The sequence below is a fragment of the Echinops telfairi genome, unplaced genomic scaffold (assembly GCF_000313985.2).
Source record: "Echinops telfairi isolate 266 unplaced genomic scaffold, ASM31398v2 ScPeMD7_18;HRSCAF=68, whole genome shotgun sequence".
Classification (NCBI taxonomy): Eukaryota; Metazoa; Chordata; class Mammalia; order Afrosoricida; family Tenrecidae; genus Echinops; species Echinops telfairi.
This window is the reverse complement of record NW_022103915.1, coordinates 49,101,752-49,119,131: the sequence shown is the minus strand read 5'-3', so window position 1 is coordinate 49,119,131 and position 17,380 is coordinate 49,101,752. Positions and strand designations below refer to the sequence as shown.

At 37.3% G+C, this 17,380-nt stretch overlaps 1 protein-coding gene across 1 annotated transcript in view; it reads right to left on the bottom strand.

Moving 5' to 3' along the window:
• Positions 1 to 15,882, bottom strand: part of EXOC5 (exocyst complex component 5) — a 47,957-nt gene extending 32,075 nt beyond the window's left edge. Inside the window, exons 1-5 of the mRNA XM_004698608.3 lie at positions 15,631 to 15,882; positions 13,759 to 13,853; positions 12,821 to 12,968; positions 5,853 to 6,047; positions 1,733 to 1,797 (exon numbers count right to left, since the gene is read on the bottom strand). Of these exons, the coding sequence (XP_004698665.2) occupies positions 1,733 to 1,797; positions 5,853 to 6,047; positions 12,821 to 12,968; positions 13,759 to 13,853; positions 15,631 to 15,882 (755 nt within the window). The remainder of the gene's footprint in view (positions 1 to 1,732; positions 1,798 to 5,852; positions 6,048 to 12,820; positions 12,969 to 13,758; positions 13,854 to 15,630) is intronic.
• Between the last annotated feature and the right edge of the window lie 1,498 nt (positions 15,883 to 17,380).

The following is a 17,380-nucleotide window of genomic DNA, read 5'->3' as shown; positions in this document are numbered from 1 at the left end:
TCTCCCTTCACCCACTTTTCAGTTGTCTGTCCCCCAGGGAGGAGGTCACATATAGTTCCTTGTAATCGGTTCCCTCTTTACTACCCATTCTCCCTTTACCCTCCCTGTTTCGCCATCCACCCATCCACTGTACTTTAGCTGATTCTATAGCAATCCAATATGACAGAGTAAAGCTGCCCCATAGACTCTCCACGGTGTCTTTACGGATACACACTGTTCCATCTGTCTCTGGAAGAAAGTCTGGTTGTTTTAAATTGCTGGCCCTATGAGTTATTAGCCTTAACTTAACCACTATACCACCAGGGTTCCCTTTAAGTATAGTACTGTACTATTTTCTATCTGTACTTAAAGGCCTTCAAGTATCAAAGGACGAAGAGGCATTTCCAAAGGAAAGATTTATTTTATTCAAATAATGACAAAGGGAAACTATTACAATAAAAATTTCATTAAAAAGTCAGGCATTCTCTAGAACCAAAGAAATTATGAAAATCATCCTCCTTAGTGGATAGTTTTTTTAGGGTGAAGCAATTAATACTTATGAGCAATGGTTCTGAAATCCCTAGAGAGAGTTATCAAGAGACTAAAGGGTATAAGACATCACAGAATTATATGCAAACATTTGTAGGCAACAAAATCTTCATGTTTTTGAAGTAAGCATGTCTTTCATCAGCTTTCTAAAGGTGCCGAAAATTCTAAAAAACTTTAAAACCTTCACCTAGAGATAATCTCCATGCACTCTACTAACTTCTTTCTCAAAGTCTAAAAACCAAAATATATCATGGTCCTTCATTACGACTCTTTATGAGTAGCTTCTGGAACTGCTTATATAGAACCAAAACATCATGGATTCTGATTTCTTAATTTAGAGCAATGGTTCTCAACCTCCCTAATGCCGTGACCCTTTAATACAGTTGTGTTGTGGTGACCCTCCCAACCATAAAATTATTTTCATTGCTACTTCATAACTTTAATTTTGCTACTGTTATGAATCGGGTGACCTCTGTGAAAGGGTTGTTCGACCCCCAAAGGTGTCGTGACCCACAGGTTGACAACCGCTGAAATAGAATTTTAGGGTCATGATGTCATAAGACATCTCAATCAACCTAACAGAATGTTTAGTACTTCTATTCTACCTCCTAGCTTAATGTATCATGCTCCTGGTATCTTCAAAGGTTTCAAACAGCCATTCAAAGCACAACAATTAGTCTCTATTTGATTAGATAAGAGAGAGAGGAGGGGAATAAGAAATAAGATGAGGATAAAGAATGCATGGCTAACTGCCTTCTTGAACAACTTCTCCTTTGCAAGAGGCCAGAAGAACTGGATGTTCTTGCCAAGTACTTTGATCTAAGAATCCATAGAAGAATCCTGACTGCAAGCAGAACAACACAGAATGTCAAATTCTCAGAGTCTAGACTTTCTGAAGCCATGGAAAACAAACCTCTGAAACTATTTTCCTGAGGTAATCTTTTAACCTCAAACAAAAAAAAAATATGCTCTAACGTCTTAGTATTTTTACAAAATCCCTTTTTTATTTTTCAGAAGAAAAAAACTTAATCCAACACTTATCACTAAATTTAGGTATTAATAGATTATCTTTTTAATCAATGATTTTATATGTGGTTCAATAAACTATTATTGATTTAATGGGCAAGGATAATCATATCAGGAAAAAAGTTAACTTTACAAATTATACCATATACCTAAATTATCCCTTTAGAAATAAACTTACCTATCAAAAGGTAATTCCTGGGCAATTAAGTGCAACTTCTGAATGATGTCTGCTGCCTCCTTTATCTATTAAAAAAATACATTAAAACAATACATTTTTAAATACCAACATTTATGCATGTCAAAAAACTATCATATACTTATATACGAGCTGTACCCCCCAAAACCAGAATTTTTCTTTTCAAAGCTATGTATTTAAATTTTTTTAACAAAGCAAACCTATCACCTTCAAAGTACTCTCCATTACACTTAATACATTTCTCAAATCTGTGATTCCATTCCTGGAAATGTTCAAACTCATGTTTGGTTGGCTGACAGAACCTCCCTCATTTTTTTTTCTTCACCTCTTCTACATTGTCAAATTGCTGTCCTTACTTGTCCCTTTGCATTTGCAGAAACAAAAAAGAAGTTGCTCAGAGCAAGATCAGGTGAGTAAGGTGCATGGGACAAGAGAGGAATTCTGTTTTTTGCCAAAAACTGGTGCACTGAGATGGCTGCACGAGCAGGTGCATTGTCATGGTGGCAAATCAGGCCTTTTTTGTTGCTCAGTCTTATACAATCTCTTCAGAATCTCTAAATAGTAAGTTTGATTAACAGCCCGACCTTGTGGAACAAACTAAATGCATTACGAGTCAACATTTTCAATCACTCAGGAAGTGGATGGATGTCCAGAATTAGGTTTATTATCAATCGACATTTCACCCTTTTTTGAAATGAGAAAACCACTCCACTCATACACTTGAGTTTTTCCAATAGTGCTGTCCTAGTAAGCTGTGTTCAACATCACAACAGTTTCTACAGCATTCTCCCCCTCACCCAACCCGAACAGAAAACAAAATTTCACAGCCGCATGAGATTCACGTGAAACTGCTGTTACGAAAAAAATTCATTATGACCAGAGAGAACCTTCCCAGGTGACACTAGTAGGTATACTATCTCAGAGCGAGTTGTTCAATGCTTGCCTAGTTGGGGGTGGGGAGGGGTAGGGTAGGGTACCACGAAAGCTCCGTTTCCACTTAGCGCAATTCTGTTTTTTGGGGGGTACCCCCTTTTGTACATGTACACACAAGCGTGTGTGTGTGTGTGTGTGTAACTTACCATCATTGAATCAATTCTAACTCGCAGATATCCTTTAAGGCAGGACAGAAGTGCCTGTGGGTTTCTGAGACTATAACGCTTTATGGGAGAAGAAAGCCGTTTCTTTCTCCCTTGGAGTGGCTGGTGGTTTCAAACTGCTGACCTTGTGATTAGCAACCCAACACATAACCACAATGCTATCAGAGCTCCTTGTATATATATATATATATATACACAAGGATATGTATGTATATATATATATACATACAAGGTAACTTTAAATTTTTATTGGAAAATGGAATTAAGATGCAGAAGTTTTCATAAATTTTGAAACTCAGTTATAACTGAAAATGTAATATGATCCTGTGTATCCCCACATCCCTCCTCTCTCACAATTTAAAAAATATACAACAAAACAAAAACTGTCAATTACAGGAATACATCTGGAGTATTATCAATCATGAGTAAACCAATCATTTCTCCTTCTGGTACTGAGATTTAGATTTTATAATACCATAATCCCCTCCCAAATGAAATGTGCCTGAAATTCAAGTTTACTGTGAATGAAATAAAATTATTGCATGATAAATGCAAAAATATATGTCTATTAAAATGTCTACTATAAGTTTATAAACGCAAAAGGATAAACAAGGAATTTGGAAATGGTTTAGCTTATACTGCTGCAAGTGGTAAAGAAAACATTAAAAATCCTTTTTATTTAATGAACATATAAACTTATAACACATATTCTGGAAGTATAAATTTAAGAAACTGCAGTAACACCAAGAGCTACAGTACAAACACTTGCAATTACTAGTACAATTACTTGAAAATTATTTAAATGTTTACAGAAAAAAGGAGAGAACATAATTTCATGACATAAACCATCATGGACAAGGCAGATCAAGTTAAAAATAAGTTCTAGCCAGTCAATTTCTAATTTTTCTCTGGATGTTAAATGATTACCTTGAGCTATACCTAAAGAGACAAATGACACTGTCTATAATTGCTACATTTTGCTTATATTAGAACATAAATACATTGTACAATCTAAAAGATATAAGATTTTAATTATAAAGAACATTTTCATAATATGTACACTGTAAACACTTTCTTAAAACACCTTGGAATATACTTATATTTAGAAAATATAAACAAAAATCCATCACCCCTTAAGCTATCTGAGTCCAGACTCAAGCCTTGTATATACATTTACATACAAAATCAGATAAATACAAAGCTAGATGCTACCAGCTTTTCACAAGTTTAATTCAAGTATTCTATCTGTGATAGGTTTGATGTCAACTTGACTCCAACTCAATGCCTAATCAGGTCATAATCTTGGTGTTCCTTTTTCATGAGAGACTGTGGGAGTTAGGATTAGGTAAACTCCTGGCTACAAGTGCAGTCAAACCTGTCAGTCAAGTGATAGCTTGATGACACCTCCTTTGGGGTAACCTTTTGAATGATAGCGAGGGGCTCTGGAAAGTGCCTTTTTTTCTGTCCCTTGTCTTCCTGCTTGCTGGAACTCTGCCTGCTTTGAGAGGTGGACCCATGTGGCCTTCTCAGCACTGAGGGCTGCCTGAGCCCTACTGTTTCTTTCTTTTTTAAAAAAAAATCATTTAATTAGGGACTCATACAACTCTTATCACAACCCATACATACATCAATTGTGTAAAGCGCAATTGTACATTCAGTGCCCTCATCATTCTCAAAACATTTCCTCTCCACTTAAGCCCCCGGCATTAGGTCCTCATTTTTCCCCTCCCTCCCCGCTCCCCTCCTCCCTCATGAGCCCTTGATAATGTATAAATTATTATTTTGTCATATCTTGCCCTGCCTGACGTCTCCCTTCACCCAGCCTACTGTTTCTACAGACTTTGGATCCACACCACTCTGCATCCACAGGCCTGGGATCTTCCTAGTTCATCATCTGAGTTACTGGCATGTAACTTAAATCGGACTGGGCTGACTTCTTGATATACAATTGCTTCTTGACACACAGCTCTTACATATATTATTAGTGTCTGGATTTGTTTTTCTAGCCAAACCAACCTAACACAGACACTGAGAAGTCCTCTCTTGCTTGCCTCCCCCTTTTGCCTTCCTGCTTGCCTGGATTGTGTGTCTGGCTCTGGGGTTGGAAGTCCACGTGGCCTGCTGACCCGGGAGCTCTGATACCCTACTGCTGACCTTGGATCCATGGACGTGCATTGGATTGAGCTGGGAAGATTTCTTGATATAAAGTGGTTTCCTGATACATGAGTGCTATTGGTTTTATTTCTCTAGAAAATTCAGCCTAACAATATCCTTCTGGATATTAATCTGTTTATTTTATACCACAAATATATCTTCTGAAGCTCATTCTTTAAAATACTGTTTTTCCTCAGATATTCAATACAGTTAACTTTAAGATTTTATTTAACACATTACTGGACAATATTATCATGTGCATCTACTATCTCTTTTTCCCCCCCCATGCATTTTGTTATCTTTTTTTGCCCAGAGAAGAATTATATAGCAGCCATTTATCTCTAGACCAGGATTAAGTGATAGTACTATAAATGGGAGTAATAACCAATTTATTTTCAATTCTTCTTGGTCTAAACTATGCTTTTTAGTTCTTTTTGACGGATACTTCAAACATTTTTTTAAAAGAAAGAGGTCATAATTCTTGACGGAAAGACATTTTAGCTTAACGATTTAAGTCAGACCCAATAGAATATAACTATTCAAAAACTATAAAAATTCTGTTAATATTAGAAGTTGATGATGGAAAAGAAATACCTATAAACATATTTACTTTATTATTGTAAGCTGCATATTATTTCACAAATAAAAAATAAAATGTTAGTCAGCCCAATAATTCATTAGAAATCTAGCAGCAAGTACATTAATTTACATGTCAGGGTAAAACCTTTAAATAAGTCAATTCTTTGGTGATTTTAAGTCTGACTCTGGAAAACAGTAATTGTAGTTCATAATCAGGATGTTGTTAGGATAGTATGATTTACTTTGATCTTTGTGACAGTGTTTGCACTTACCTTTTCGGAATTTGTAAAAACATCAGACTTCAATTCTCCATCTAGAAACTCATTAAAGTATTTCATCAGTTTCTGAGCCTCCACTGCCCGTTGTCTGGGTGTATTTACCCCCTCCAGTTGGTCTCCCAGGTGACAGACCTTGGTTGCTACGTAACTGATGTGCTCATCCAGTTCTTGAAAATGTTGGAAGGCAACCTAGGAAAATTGTGCACAAACATAAAACTATCAGAAAATCCAGTAGTTCGGGTAATACATATGAAAACTGAACAATCAATCTCATTGATCTTCTCTAACTTATGTAACTAAGGAAAATATATAAATTTATACACGAGTTGTTATACACAAATCAATTAATTTCCTTAGCACATGATTTGAAAACTTTTATACTATACTGCAAACTTTTACATCTTTTAACTCTTAAGACAATTATTTTATTATGAATAAATTTGTTAAGAAATAAAACAGTAAAGCTAACACTTACATCCTCTTTATTAGCATAGTACTCAATATTTTGCGCTAAATGATGATTCTGAAAACAGTAAAGGAATTATGAAAGGGAACACACACCTGGCAAATTTTCTTGCTAACAGGAATTTAAATTTTTTTTTAACTACCAGAAGCAAAAATTAAAACTTATTAAAGACTGTTTAATAAATATTTATTGTAGCTATTTAAGTATAGCTAGTATAACATTTAAAATAAAATTGCATTATCCCACATTTGAAAGCAGAAAAGATTGCAGCATTTTTTCTACCTAAGAATGGATATATTTATTTTTAGAATATTCTTACTCTTCTTCTAGGGTACACTGATTGTCATACGTTAGTTAAAAATTATGTGTAATAAGTACCCAAGAAGAGCTAATTAAAAATTGCTGATAATTCATTATGGTACTTTGTTCTAACCTTAAATTGGGAGATATGGGGAGTAAAGCGGTTGTCTTATTTTGAGTACTTCCCTTGTACTGAACAAGGATATTATATATATTCACTTATTTCATTCTCACAACAATTGATTTAACAGATGAAAAACAGTAAAACACAAAGATACTAAATAATTGAGATTCCATAGCTAATAAGTGGCTGAGGTGCAACAGTAAACTCAGGCAGATAGGACCCAGCATGTGTTAGCCTACCTAACACTATTATTACTAAGAGAAAACTGTATTAGAAGCATCTGGAAGCTATCAATTTTTTAAAAATCATTTTCTTAGGGGCTCATACAACTCTTACCACAATACATACATATATCAATTGTGTAAAGGCACATTTGTACATTTATTGCCCTCATCATTCTCAAAACATATGCTCTCCACTTAAGCCCCTGGCATCAGCTCATTTTTCCCCCTCCGTCCCCACTCCCCCCTCCCTCATGAACCCTTGATAATGTATAAATTATTATTTTGTCATATCTTGCCCTGTCCGACATCTCCCCACCCACTTTTCTGCTCTGTCCCCCAGGGAGGAGGTTATATGTAGATCCTTGTAATTGGTTCCCCCTTTCTACCCCACCCTCCTGGTATCGCCACTCTCACCACTGGTCCTGAAGGGATCATCCACCCTGGATTCCCTGTGTTTCCAGTTCCTATGTGTACCAGTGTACATCCTCTGGTCTAGCCAGATTTGTAAGGTAGAATTGGGATCATGATGGGTTGGGGGGGGGTAGCATTTAGGAACTAGAGGAAAGCTGTATGTTGGAAACTATCATTTTACCTGCTTAAAAACACATTTTATTGAATTAATGTCTCCATTATTAAATATTTTTCATATTTCAAAATGTTTGTGGAAAAATTTCATTTTTTTTTCATTTTGCCCACAAACTTTGTGAAGTCCTCCGTATGCTTTAGTGAAGAAAACCAAATAAACGTTTAACAGAAATCAGCTTGCTAATCAATCTTTTACACTAAACACGTGGCTGAGAGGCAGCAGAGCTAAATAATGCTCATCAACCTAAACATAGAAAGGGCAGTCAAGCTTCATTCGGATCAGGCCCAGGATATACATTAAAGTGTTCAGAGGTTCCAGAAGGAGCTCTGCCAAGTTAACCACTAGGAGTCGTTGTTAGGTGCCATGGAGTCGGTGCCTACCGCCAGCGACCCTACGCACAGCAAAACAAAACACTGCCCCGTTCCCGACCATCCTTACAATTTTTCAAAAGCTTGAGCTCAGTTACAGCCACTGTGTCAATCTATCTTGTTGAGGGCCTTCCTCTTTTTCTTTGTCCCTCGACTTTCCCAAGCATAATGTCCTCCTCCAGGAATTGGTTTCTCCTGACAACATGTCTGTGGCAGTTACATAATTTCATGTCAAACTGATAAATAAGTGTAGGGGTGGAGTCTAGCCTGTCAATCAAGCCACAACCTGATGATGCCTCCTTGTGGGCGTGGCTTTCTCATGAGGATTCTTGAACTTCCTCTCTCCCTAGAAGCGGACCACACGCTCTCCTCTGCCTTCGTCTTCCTGTTGGCAAGCCTCAGGGAGACCTGAGCGAGTCATGTGGTAGAGACCTGCACCAGCCCTGTGATGCTTCCACCACCATTGGATCCAAAAGACTTTTCACCCACCGACCTGTGATCTTCCTGTGTTCTGCATCATTGCATGTGGCCGCGTGAGTCTGAAGAGAGATTCATGAACTAGTATCAGACTTATGGGCTAAGATTACATTTACGGCCTTGATCTGGAGAGGGCTGGGATGTTTCCTCGATATACAATTACTCTTTGATATAAAGCTCTTTCATATACATGAGTGTCCCTAGATTTGTTTCTCTAATCAATCCAGACTAAAACAATGTCCAAAGTACTTAAGACAAAGCCTTGTCATCCTTGCCTTTAAGGAGCATACTGGCTATATTTCTTCCATGACAGAATTGTTTGTTCTTTTAGCAGTCTATAGTACTTTCAATACTCTTTGCCAGTATTTTAATCCAAACAAATTGATTCTTCTTCAGTTTTCCTTATTTCATGTCTAACTTTCATATGGATAGGAGGCAACTGAAATTACTAAGGCTTGGGTCAAGCATACCTTAGTCTTCAAAGTAACTTCCGATTATCAAAAGTCTAAAGAGGTTTTATGAAGCAGATTTACCCAATGCAACTTGTCTTTTGAGCTCTTGATTTGCTGCTTTCACAAGCATGGATTGTGGATTCAAGCAAGACAAAATCCTTGACAATTTCAATCTTTTCTCAATGTATCATGATTTTACCCTGTATATCCAGTTGTAAGAATTTTGGTCTTTACTTTGAGTTGTAATCCATGCAGAAGGCTGCAATCCTTGACCTTCATCAAATTATTCAAGTCTTCACTTTGAGCAAACAAGGTTGTGTTATCTGCATCCTGCAGCTTGTTGATGGGCCTTTCGAGAAACCTGGTGCTGCAGTCTTCTTCATATAATCCAGCTTCTGATTACTTGCTCAGCATATATTTCAGTAAGTACTTATGCTGAGCAAACATGTGGCACACTTTTCCTGATTATAAACCAAGCAGTATTCCCTTGTGTTCACACAACTGCCTTTAGATCCATGTAAAAGTTCCAAATGAGCTCAATGAAGTGTTCTGGAATTCCCATTCTTCTTAAGGCTATTAATAGTTTGTTCATTGGATCACATTTCTTTGGAATGGGTACAATATTTATCTCTTTCAGTCAGTTGGCTAAGTAGCTGTCTTCTAGATGTCCTAGCATAAACCAGTAAGTGCTTCCTAAGTTTGTTGAAACATTTCAATTGGTATTTCTTCAATTCCTGAAACCTTGTTTTTGGCTAATGATTTCAGTGTAGCTTGGACTTCTGCCTTTGATATTAGTGGTTCTTGCGTATAAGTCACCACCTGAAATGGTAGAGTGGAGACCAGTACATTTTGGTACACTGTCTCTGTGTATTATTTCCATCTTCTTTTGTTGCTTCCTGCATCCTTCGGTATTTTGCACAAAGAATCTTTCAATATTGCAACTTAAGGCTTGCATTTTTTTCTTGAGTTCTTTCCATTTCAGATATGCTGGGCATGCTCTTCCGTTTTGGTTTACTACCTCTAGGATTGTGTACATTTCCTTATAATATTTTAGTTTGTCTTTTCAAGCTGTCCTTTAAAATTTTTCTGTTCAGCTCTTTGACATCATCATGTATTTTTTCCATCTACCTTAGCTAATAAAAAATTAAATCTCCAGACATTTACTTTCATCTTTTCTTTTTCTTTGCTCTCTTTTTAATAACCTTTGGTTTCTTCATCAATGTCATCTCACAGCTCATCAGGTCTCTGTCATGTGTTCAATGCAGCAAATTTATTTGAGATGTTGTTGAAAGTCAAGTGGGATAGACTTAAGGGCATATTTTATCTCTGTAGACTTGTTTTAATTTTCTTCAGCTTTAACCTGAACTGACTTATGAGCAATTGATGGTCTGTTCCACAGTTAGCCATGGTCTAGTTTCATCTGCTCAAACTGAGCTTCTCCTTTGACTCTTCCAATAGATAATCCATTTGATTTCAGTGTATTCATCTGGAGAAGTCCATATGTATAGTTGCCATTTGTGTTTTGTAAAGTATTTGCTATGAAAAATTTGTCTTCCAAAATTCTATCATGTGATCTCCTTCTATCACCAAGACCATGTTTTCTAACTATGGTTCCTTCCCCTTTGTTTCCAACTTTTGCATTCCAATTGCCAATTACGAATACATCTTAGTTGTGTGTCTGATAAATTTCTGACTGAGGATGTTGGTACAATTCTTCAATTTCAAAAAAAAAAAAAACAATTCTTCAATTTCTTCACCACTAGAGCTTTCTTGGTTGGTACATAAACGAGTAAAAATTGTGATTGGATTTCCTTGAAAGCAGATAGATATAATGCTATCAGAGACAGCATCATACTTTAAGATAAACCCAGCATAAATATGATTTTCTCATTCAAAATGGCCAATACCAGTTCATTCCAACTCACTAATGCCTAGGATATCAATTTTTATATGCTCCACTTAATTTTTAACAACTTGTAATTTTCCTACATTCATACTTCACACATTCCAAGTTACAATTATTAGATTTTTTTTGGTAGCCAGTTTTTTTTTTTCTTGTCTCATTTTGAGTTGTGCCCCATCAGCAAATGAAGATCCCGAAGACTTTACTCCCACAGACTTTAGTCCATTCATGTCACCATGGTTGATTCTACTTTGTAAAGGCAACTCCTCCTCAGTCGTATTTCAAGAACCTTCAAACTCAGGCAACCCATCCTTTGGCATTAACTCTGACAATGTTATGCTTCCATTTATTAGTCCTTCAGTATCTGACAATGTTTCGAAGCTATGCATAAGGTTTTCAGCAGCTATTTCCTTCAAAATGGACAGCCAATTCCTTCTTTGTAGTCCATTCAGTGGCGCCTCACTGCGCCACTGAAACCTATTCATCTTGGGTGACCCTGCTAGCATTTGAAATACCAGTGACATGGTTTACAATATCACAGCAACACACAGTCAACCACAGTAGGGCAACCTGATAGACAAGTGGTGGCCAGGAGTCCTTAGGTGGTATAAATTGTTAATGCAGCTAACTGAAAAGTTGGAGGTTTGAGTCCACCCAGAGATGCTTTTTAAGAAAGACTTGGTGATCTGCTTCTAAAACATCAGCCACTGGAAATTCAATGGAGCACAATTCGATTCTGACACACTGGGGTTCACACTGGGACTTAGCACCCTGGACAGTAGAGTGGTTTGGCTTTACTCAATATAGTATAAAGAGCTCTGCCTCTGCTTTTCCCATGGGATTCCATACTACATGGTTCGATGAATTGTCAAAGATCAGAATACTTCTTGGGAAAAACAATCCAGGAAACAGTTTGTCTGGTACTACTTTATGATTAAAAGAGAATGCACATGCATATTTAAATATCCAAGCTAATAAAGAACTCCTCAAAATAGAAGTCTGCTGAAGTGTCGTTCTTGAAAGTTTGAGTTGTGGAAAAGAAAGGATCACATAGAACTAGATAATACCCATACACAGAAAATACTGTCTGACATTTCCAGAATGTCTGTAATGGGTTAATTAGGAATCACTCTTTAACACTGTATCCCATGTAGGAAAGAGGTGCACAAGCCTCAACAGTTGCTATGATTTAACTACATTTTTTTTAAACTTAAAAAACTGAAAGGAAACATGGTATATAACCTATACAAACTTAAAGGATCTCTGGTGGCACACATGTTAAATGCTAGGCTGCTCACCATAATGTTGCTAATTCAAACCCACCACTCCATTGGAGAAAGATAAGACAGTTTGCTCAGAGACCATGGCTTTAGAATACGTTTGGGAAGCTCTATCAGCCCTCTCACTGCTATCAAGTCAATGCTGACTCATAGTGACCCCGTGTGTTTCCAAAACTTTAACTGTTTATGAGGTAGAAAACCAAGTCTTTCTCTCTCGGGGCTGCTGGTGGTTTCAAACTGCTGACCATATGGATTGCAGTCCAATATGTACACTACCAGGGCTCCCTTCTGTCAGTCCTACAGGGTCATTAAGAGTTGATATCCATTTGATTGAATTGTTGGTTTATTTTGTTTTCTGTACAAACTATAGCGTAACAAACTGTTAACCATTTGATTACTACCCAAAATGTTGGCAATTTGGGTCAACCAAGGGGTAACTTGAAAGACAGGTGTGGTAATCTACTTCTAAAAAGTCAGTCTTGAAACCCCTCTGGCGCAGACCTACTCAATCAACATGAGCCACCAAGATTGTGGTTTGACAGCTTCTACACTTAATGTAGTAGATTTTGAATTGATGGATAACTTAAAGGGTTACTTTTGTTTTAAGCAATTAACCTAAAGGGCTACTTACGCAATTTTACAAAATAACTAGCTGGGGAAATTCAATAAAAAACATTGCTATTTACTACTTCTTACTGCTTTAAGCAAAGTTTGCGAAAGCACATGATGAGAACTTCCATATCTTATACTAGCAGCAACAATACAGAATAGCTGAAATTTACCTGATTGCTTTTCTGGAGTTCTTGAACCTTCTTGGCAAATTCCTTGGCTTCTTTCTGACATTGCTGTTCTAGTTTTTCTACTTTTCTTTGGATCCTTTCATCCATTGTTTGAAGTTCTTGAATATGATTTACAAATTCTTCTAATAATCTAGTAGAGGAAAGATCTAACATGTATCAATTTATCTCTGATCAATCATTAACAACTGATTTAAGAAACCTAAATAGAAAAAGCCTTAAAAGGAGTTCTCGAAGCCAGAGATGATCATGTTAATCTCTACAGCATCATTAGGAGTTTCTTCAGTCGGAATGTGGTCTTGATCATGACCTCACAGAATTGTCCAGAATCGCTTTAAAACAAACATGACTTTTAAAACATAGCCAGTCTCAGCTATTGACTTATTAGTGGATTAGCTATAAAATGAATGACAACCTCACCCAGAATTCCCACTAACTCCCAAAATGGAAACCAATTTTATGACTGTTCTATTTGAAACTGTCAGGTAAATGTACTATGTTAAAACTACATTCTAGGGTACAGTGACTTTCTGTTCACCTGATTTACAAATATACTTAAAACAAAATATTAAACATTTGCTAATTCCTAGCCATGGCCAACTAATTATTGATCTTATTTTTAAATTTATTATTAAAAGTAATTAAAATGTTATTTACTGCTAATTTACTACTAATAATTTACAAATTTAAAAAATTAATTAAATCTTATAGTCAGTAATATCTCTTCCTCATACCAGTTAAAATGCTACTCTAAATAAAAGGAATGTAAAAGGGAAAACACAATCCTAAATTTCTAATGCTGAATTTAAAACACTGGGTTCTTTACATTTTGAAATTGAATCCCAATAATCACCTGAATTATAAACATAAATTTGTACTCAAATCTATGAAAAACATCACCTCCATGCATGCTTTTACTTCACCTTTTAGGATCAAAAGCTTCAGCTCCCCCTCTAGAGCCTCCTCCTGGGGTTCTCCATACAAGACGTTCAATATACTCATCTGCCACAAAAGGCTCCTAGTTCATGGAATAAAAAGTTTTTAAAAGTTTCAGGGAACATAATGTAATATGAAGGGCTTCAAAAAATCTATAGAATTCCATTAAATTTTAATTGCATTTGAAGCCCCCTTCTAAAGTAATTAATTCTTTACAAAAATACAAGAGTTCTAGTATGTGAGAACTTAAAATGAAATCAAATTATTAATTAAATCTTCAGTAAACAAAACAAATTACTTATTAAAATTAGCATATTAGAAAATAGTAATGACCAGTTAGAATTCTGTCCCTCTCATCATACTGGAAAATTTGAGAGAATGTTAACCAGACTGATAAACGGAGGGATGACAGAATAGATTTCAATCATATAGCACATCGGAGAATATCAACAGTAATGTTATCATTATATAAGCAATCGAAAGCATTATCTCAATTAACTCTATCAATAAGACCTGAGAGGAAAGTACTGTATATGGGGAAATATTAACTCAAAATAACGTTTGTTTAGAACTAAACTAACATTAGAAAACCTGATCAGTACATGAAGTCCTTCTAAATAATGGTAATGTTGAGACAGCTACATTTTTAAAGTGATTACTATATGAAGACATGTACCTAGCACTATGCATTTACTCCTTACATGCCTACTTGACAGGCTATGTAAATCCAATAAGTCCATATACATCTGGTCTATGAAGTCATGTGGCACAATAAGTTATTTAATGTTAAGATCACATAGTAAGTGACAGATTCACTTGATTTCTTAGTTTCAAATTTTAACTACTGGTAAAAACAACACAATTTTTTTCTGGCAAAAGAGACTATTATTTTTTCTAACAGTATTATTGGCACATAATTCACATATCACATAAGTGAATAGTCAATCATTCGATCAAGGAAAGTATACAATCACCATATCTATCTTACAGCATTCCCTCACCCCAAGGTTGAATCACCTTTAAAATGAGTTATGCAATTATGATCAGTTTTAGTGCTCCCTCCCCGCTCCCCCTTTCATTATTTACTCCCGAAATCCCCTTTCCTGCACTTCTGCATTCCCTATTACACTTTGTATCAGTTATTACCATTATACATCCACTTCTCCTCCTGTGTTTCACAGTTGGGAAACCCCACAGACAACAATGAACAACCGATCACACTAAGCTGATAAGGATAAGATAGATTTTATTGGTATAAAGATAAAAACATATATAATGCGTGAGTGGGAGAAGACCCCCATCAACATTCAAATAGCCAGGGAAAAAGTTTGTCATGAAACAACTATGAACTACTTGCCCCCAGTACAAATTTAGGTAAGTTTATAGGGAGGTTGAATGGCCAAGTATTGAGTTTGAACCAGTATAATCAAGTTTACAATGGTCTGCCTGAGAGTAGGGCTGTTCGGGACTCTAGCCTTTGACTTTAGCAGACTATAGCATAACTGTACAATTGGTTCCCTAATGAGTCTCCAAACATACTTTTCCTTCCTGGCCTTCTTAATGTCATTCCCTTCTTACCTCCTCCACCTATCTATATCACCCCTCCCCCACCTTCATGTTGTGTTTTCTTTCCCTATAGGCCCCACATCCCTTGGTTTCATTTACCGAAGAACAGTGATATTATAATTCTGCTTCAAGAGGGTGACCTCCCGCCAAGGCATGCCACCTGAGAAACACCCCAATATACACAAACATAAGCAAATATAACAGAATGGCCATCACAGGATTGCCAGCATAGTACTTCTCTTAATGCAGTCTACAGGGCATTGTAGCAAGATCTTGTTTGTCCACCAACCAACAGTATGCCACTCTTGGTACAGCTTCTTCAGACACCATGGGTTTTCTGGCTTAAGTCCTACAGCTACAAGTGTGTCTGAGGTAGAGTGCACTGCACCCAGTGGGGTTCCGGTATGGAGTCTCAGTGATGCAGCTTCTGGATCATGCCGTGTGCTGAAAATGCAGAATTCGCTGTCCCAGAGTTCTATGGCACCCAGCTTGGGTTTCTGAGATACCCCCAGATGCCCTAGGCCAGTTCTACCCACCAGATGCATGCCACTAAAAACCCTCCCCACCGACTTTTCCCAAGAGCATTCTCAGTCCCTCCTCCCTGTACCTGGAGGTCAGCTTTCCCTTCCCTCCCCTCCTCTCAACAGACATGTCTTTCTACCCCCCCGCCCCCCCCCAAAACGTGACCATTCCTCTCCCTACTTCCACACTGTCCCTTCCATCAGTAAATTTCATCCCTCTGACAGGGTTGCCTCCCTCTCCAGGGGACCTCAGCCCAGATCCACATGGCTACCACTCAGCAGACGGCATCCTCCTATTCCGCCATCCATTTGATCCCAGCTGTCATGAGGTATCCTCCAGCCAAGTGACCTGCACTATACTTACCTGGAGCAGATGGTATAGGGGTTCATTGGCACTGGCCCTCCTCTCTACCAGGCAGTCAAGACTAAATTATTTTAGGTAATAGTTGCTTTTGTTAAATTTCATCAAGTCAGTTCTAACTCAAAGTGATCCCATGTAAAACAGAACAAAACACTGCCCGACTGTCCTGCATCTTCCTCACAATTGCTTCTATATTTGAGCCCACAGCTGCAGCCGCTGTGTCGATCCATCTCATTAAGAGTCTTCCTCTTTTTCACTGACCATCTACCAAGTTTAATGTGTTTTTTTCTCTCTAGGTACTGGTGTCCCCTAACAGCATGTTGAAAGTATGTCAGACAACGCCTTGCCATCTTTGATTCTGACTATTCTAAATGATCAGTAAATAAGGCAGGGAAAATAACATCTCTGTTTCTATGGATCTGGAGAGAGCAATAGACGAACTAACTGGTAACAGGTAAAAAGTACCATGAAGAAAACTACAGAGAATATTAAATGTTAGCTAAGAGAATAATTAATAAGTACAGCCAAGTAAAGCTAGACATATTAGGTAGCTGAATCAACTCCCACATTAGAATCTTGGCCTATAAAGTAGAAACTATTAAAATAGGAAAGCCAACCCAGCAATCTGGGCACATATGCAGAAGAAGCAACGAACAAACCACAGCCAGACATCTGTGCTCATCACAGCACAGGTCACAATCTCAAGGAGCTGGAAACAACACAGATTTCCACCAACACAAAACAGATTAAAAACTGTAGTACATACATACAACGGAGTACTACACATGCCTAAAAAAGCAGTGATGAATGCATGAAGCACATTGCTGCGTGGGAAAAATTGGAAGAAATTATGCTAAGCAAAGTAATCCAAGCATAAAAGGGCAAGTACAACATGAGTCCCGTGAGGTAAGCTTAAAAATGCAAAAGGGGCATAAGAGAAAGCTGCTGAATACACACATTCCTGGGGTGAGGTCCTGGTAATATGGCGGGGGCCAGACCCAATCCAGGGATACATATGGCAGCCAATTAAAAAGGAGGTGAAAAAACAAAACAAAACACATGGGTAGCAGGGGGAACAGGGCACTAACGCACCCAAGGGAGGGTATTGCTTATATCTCCACAGGAGAAGGAAAAAAGGACCAGGCTTCAACCCAGTGTGCA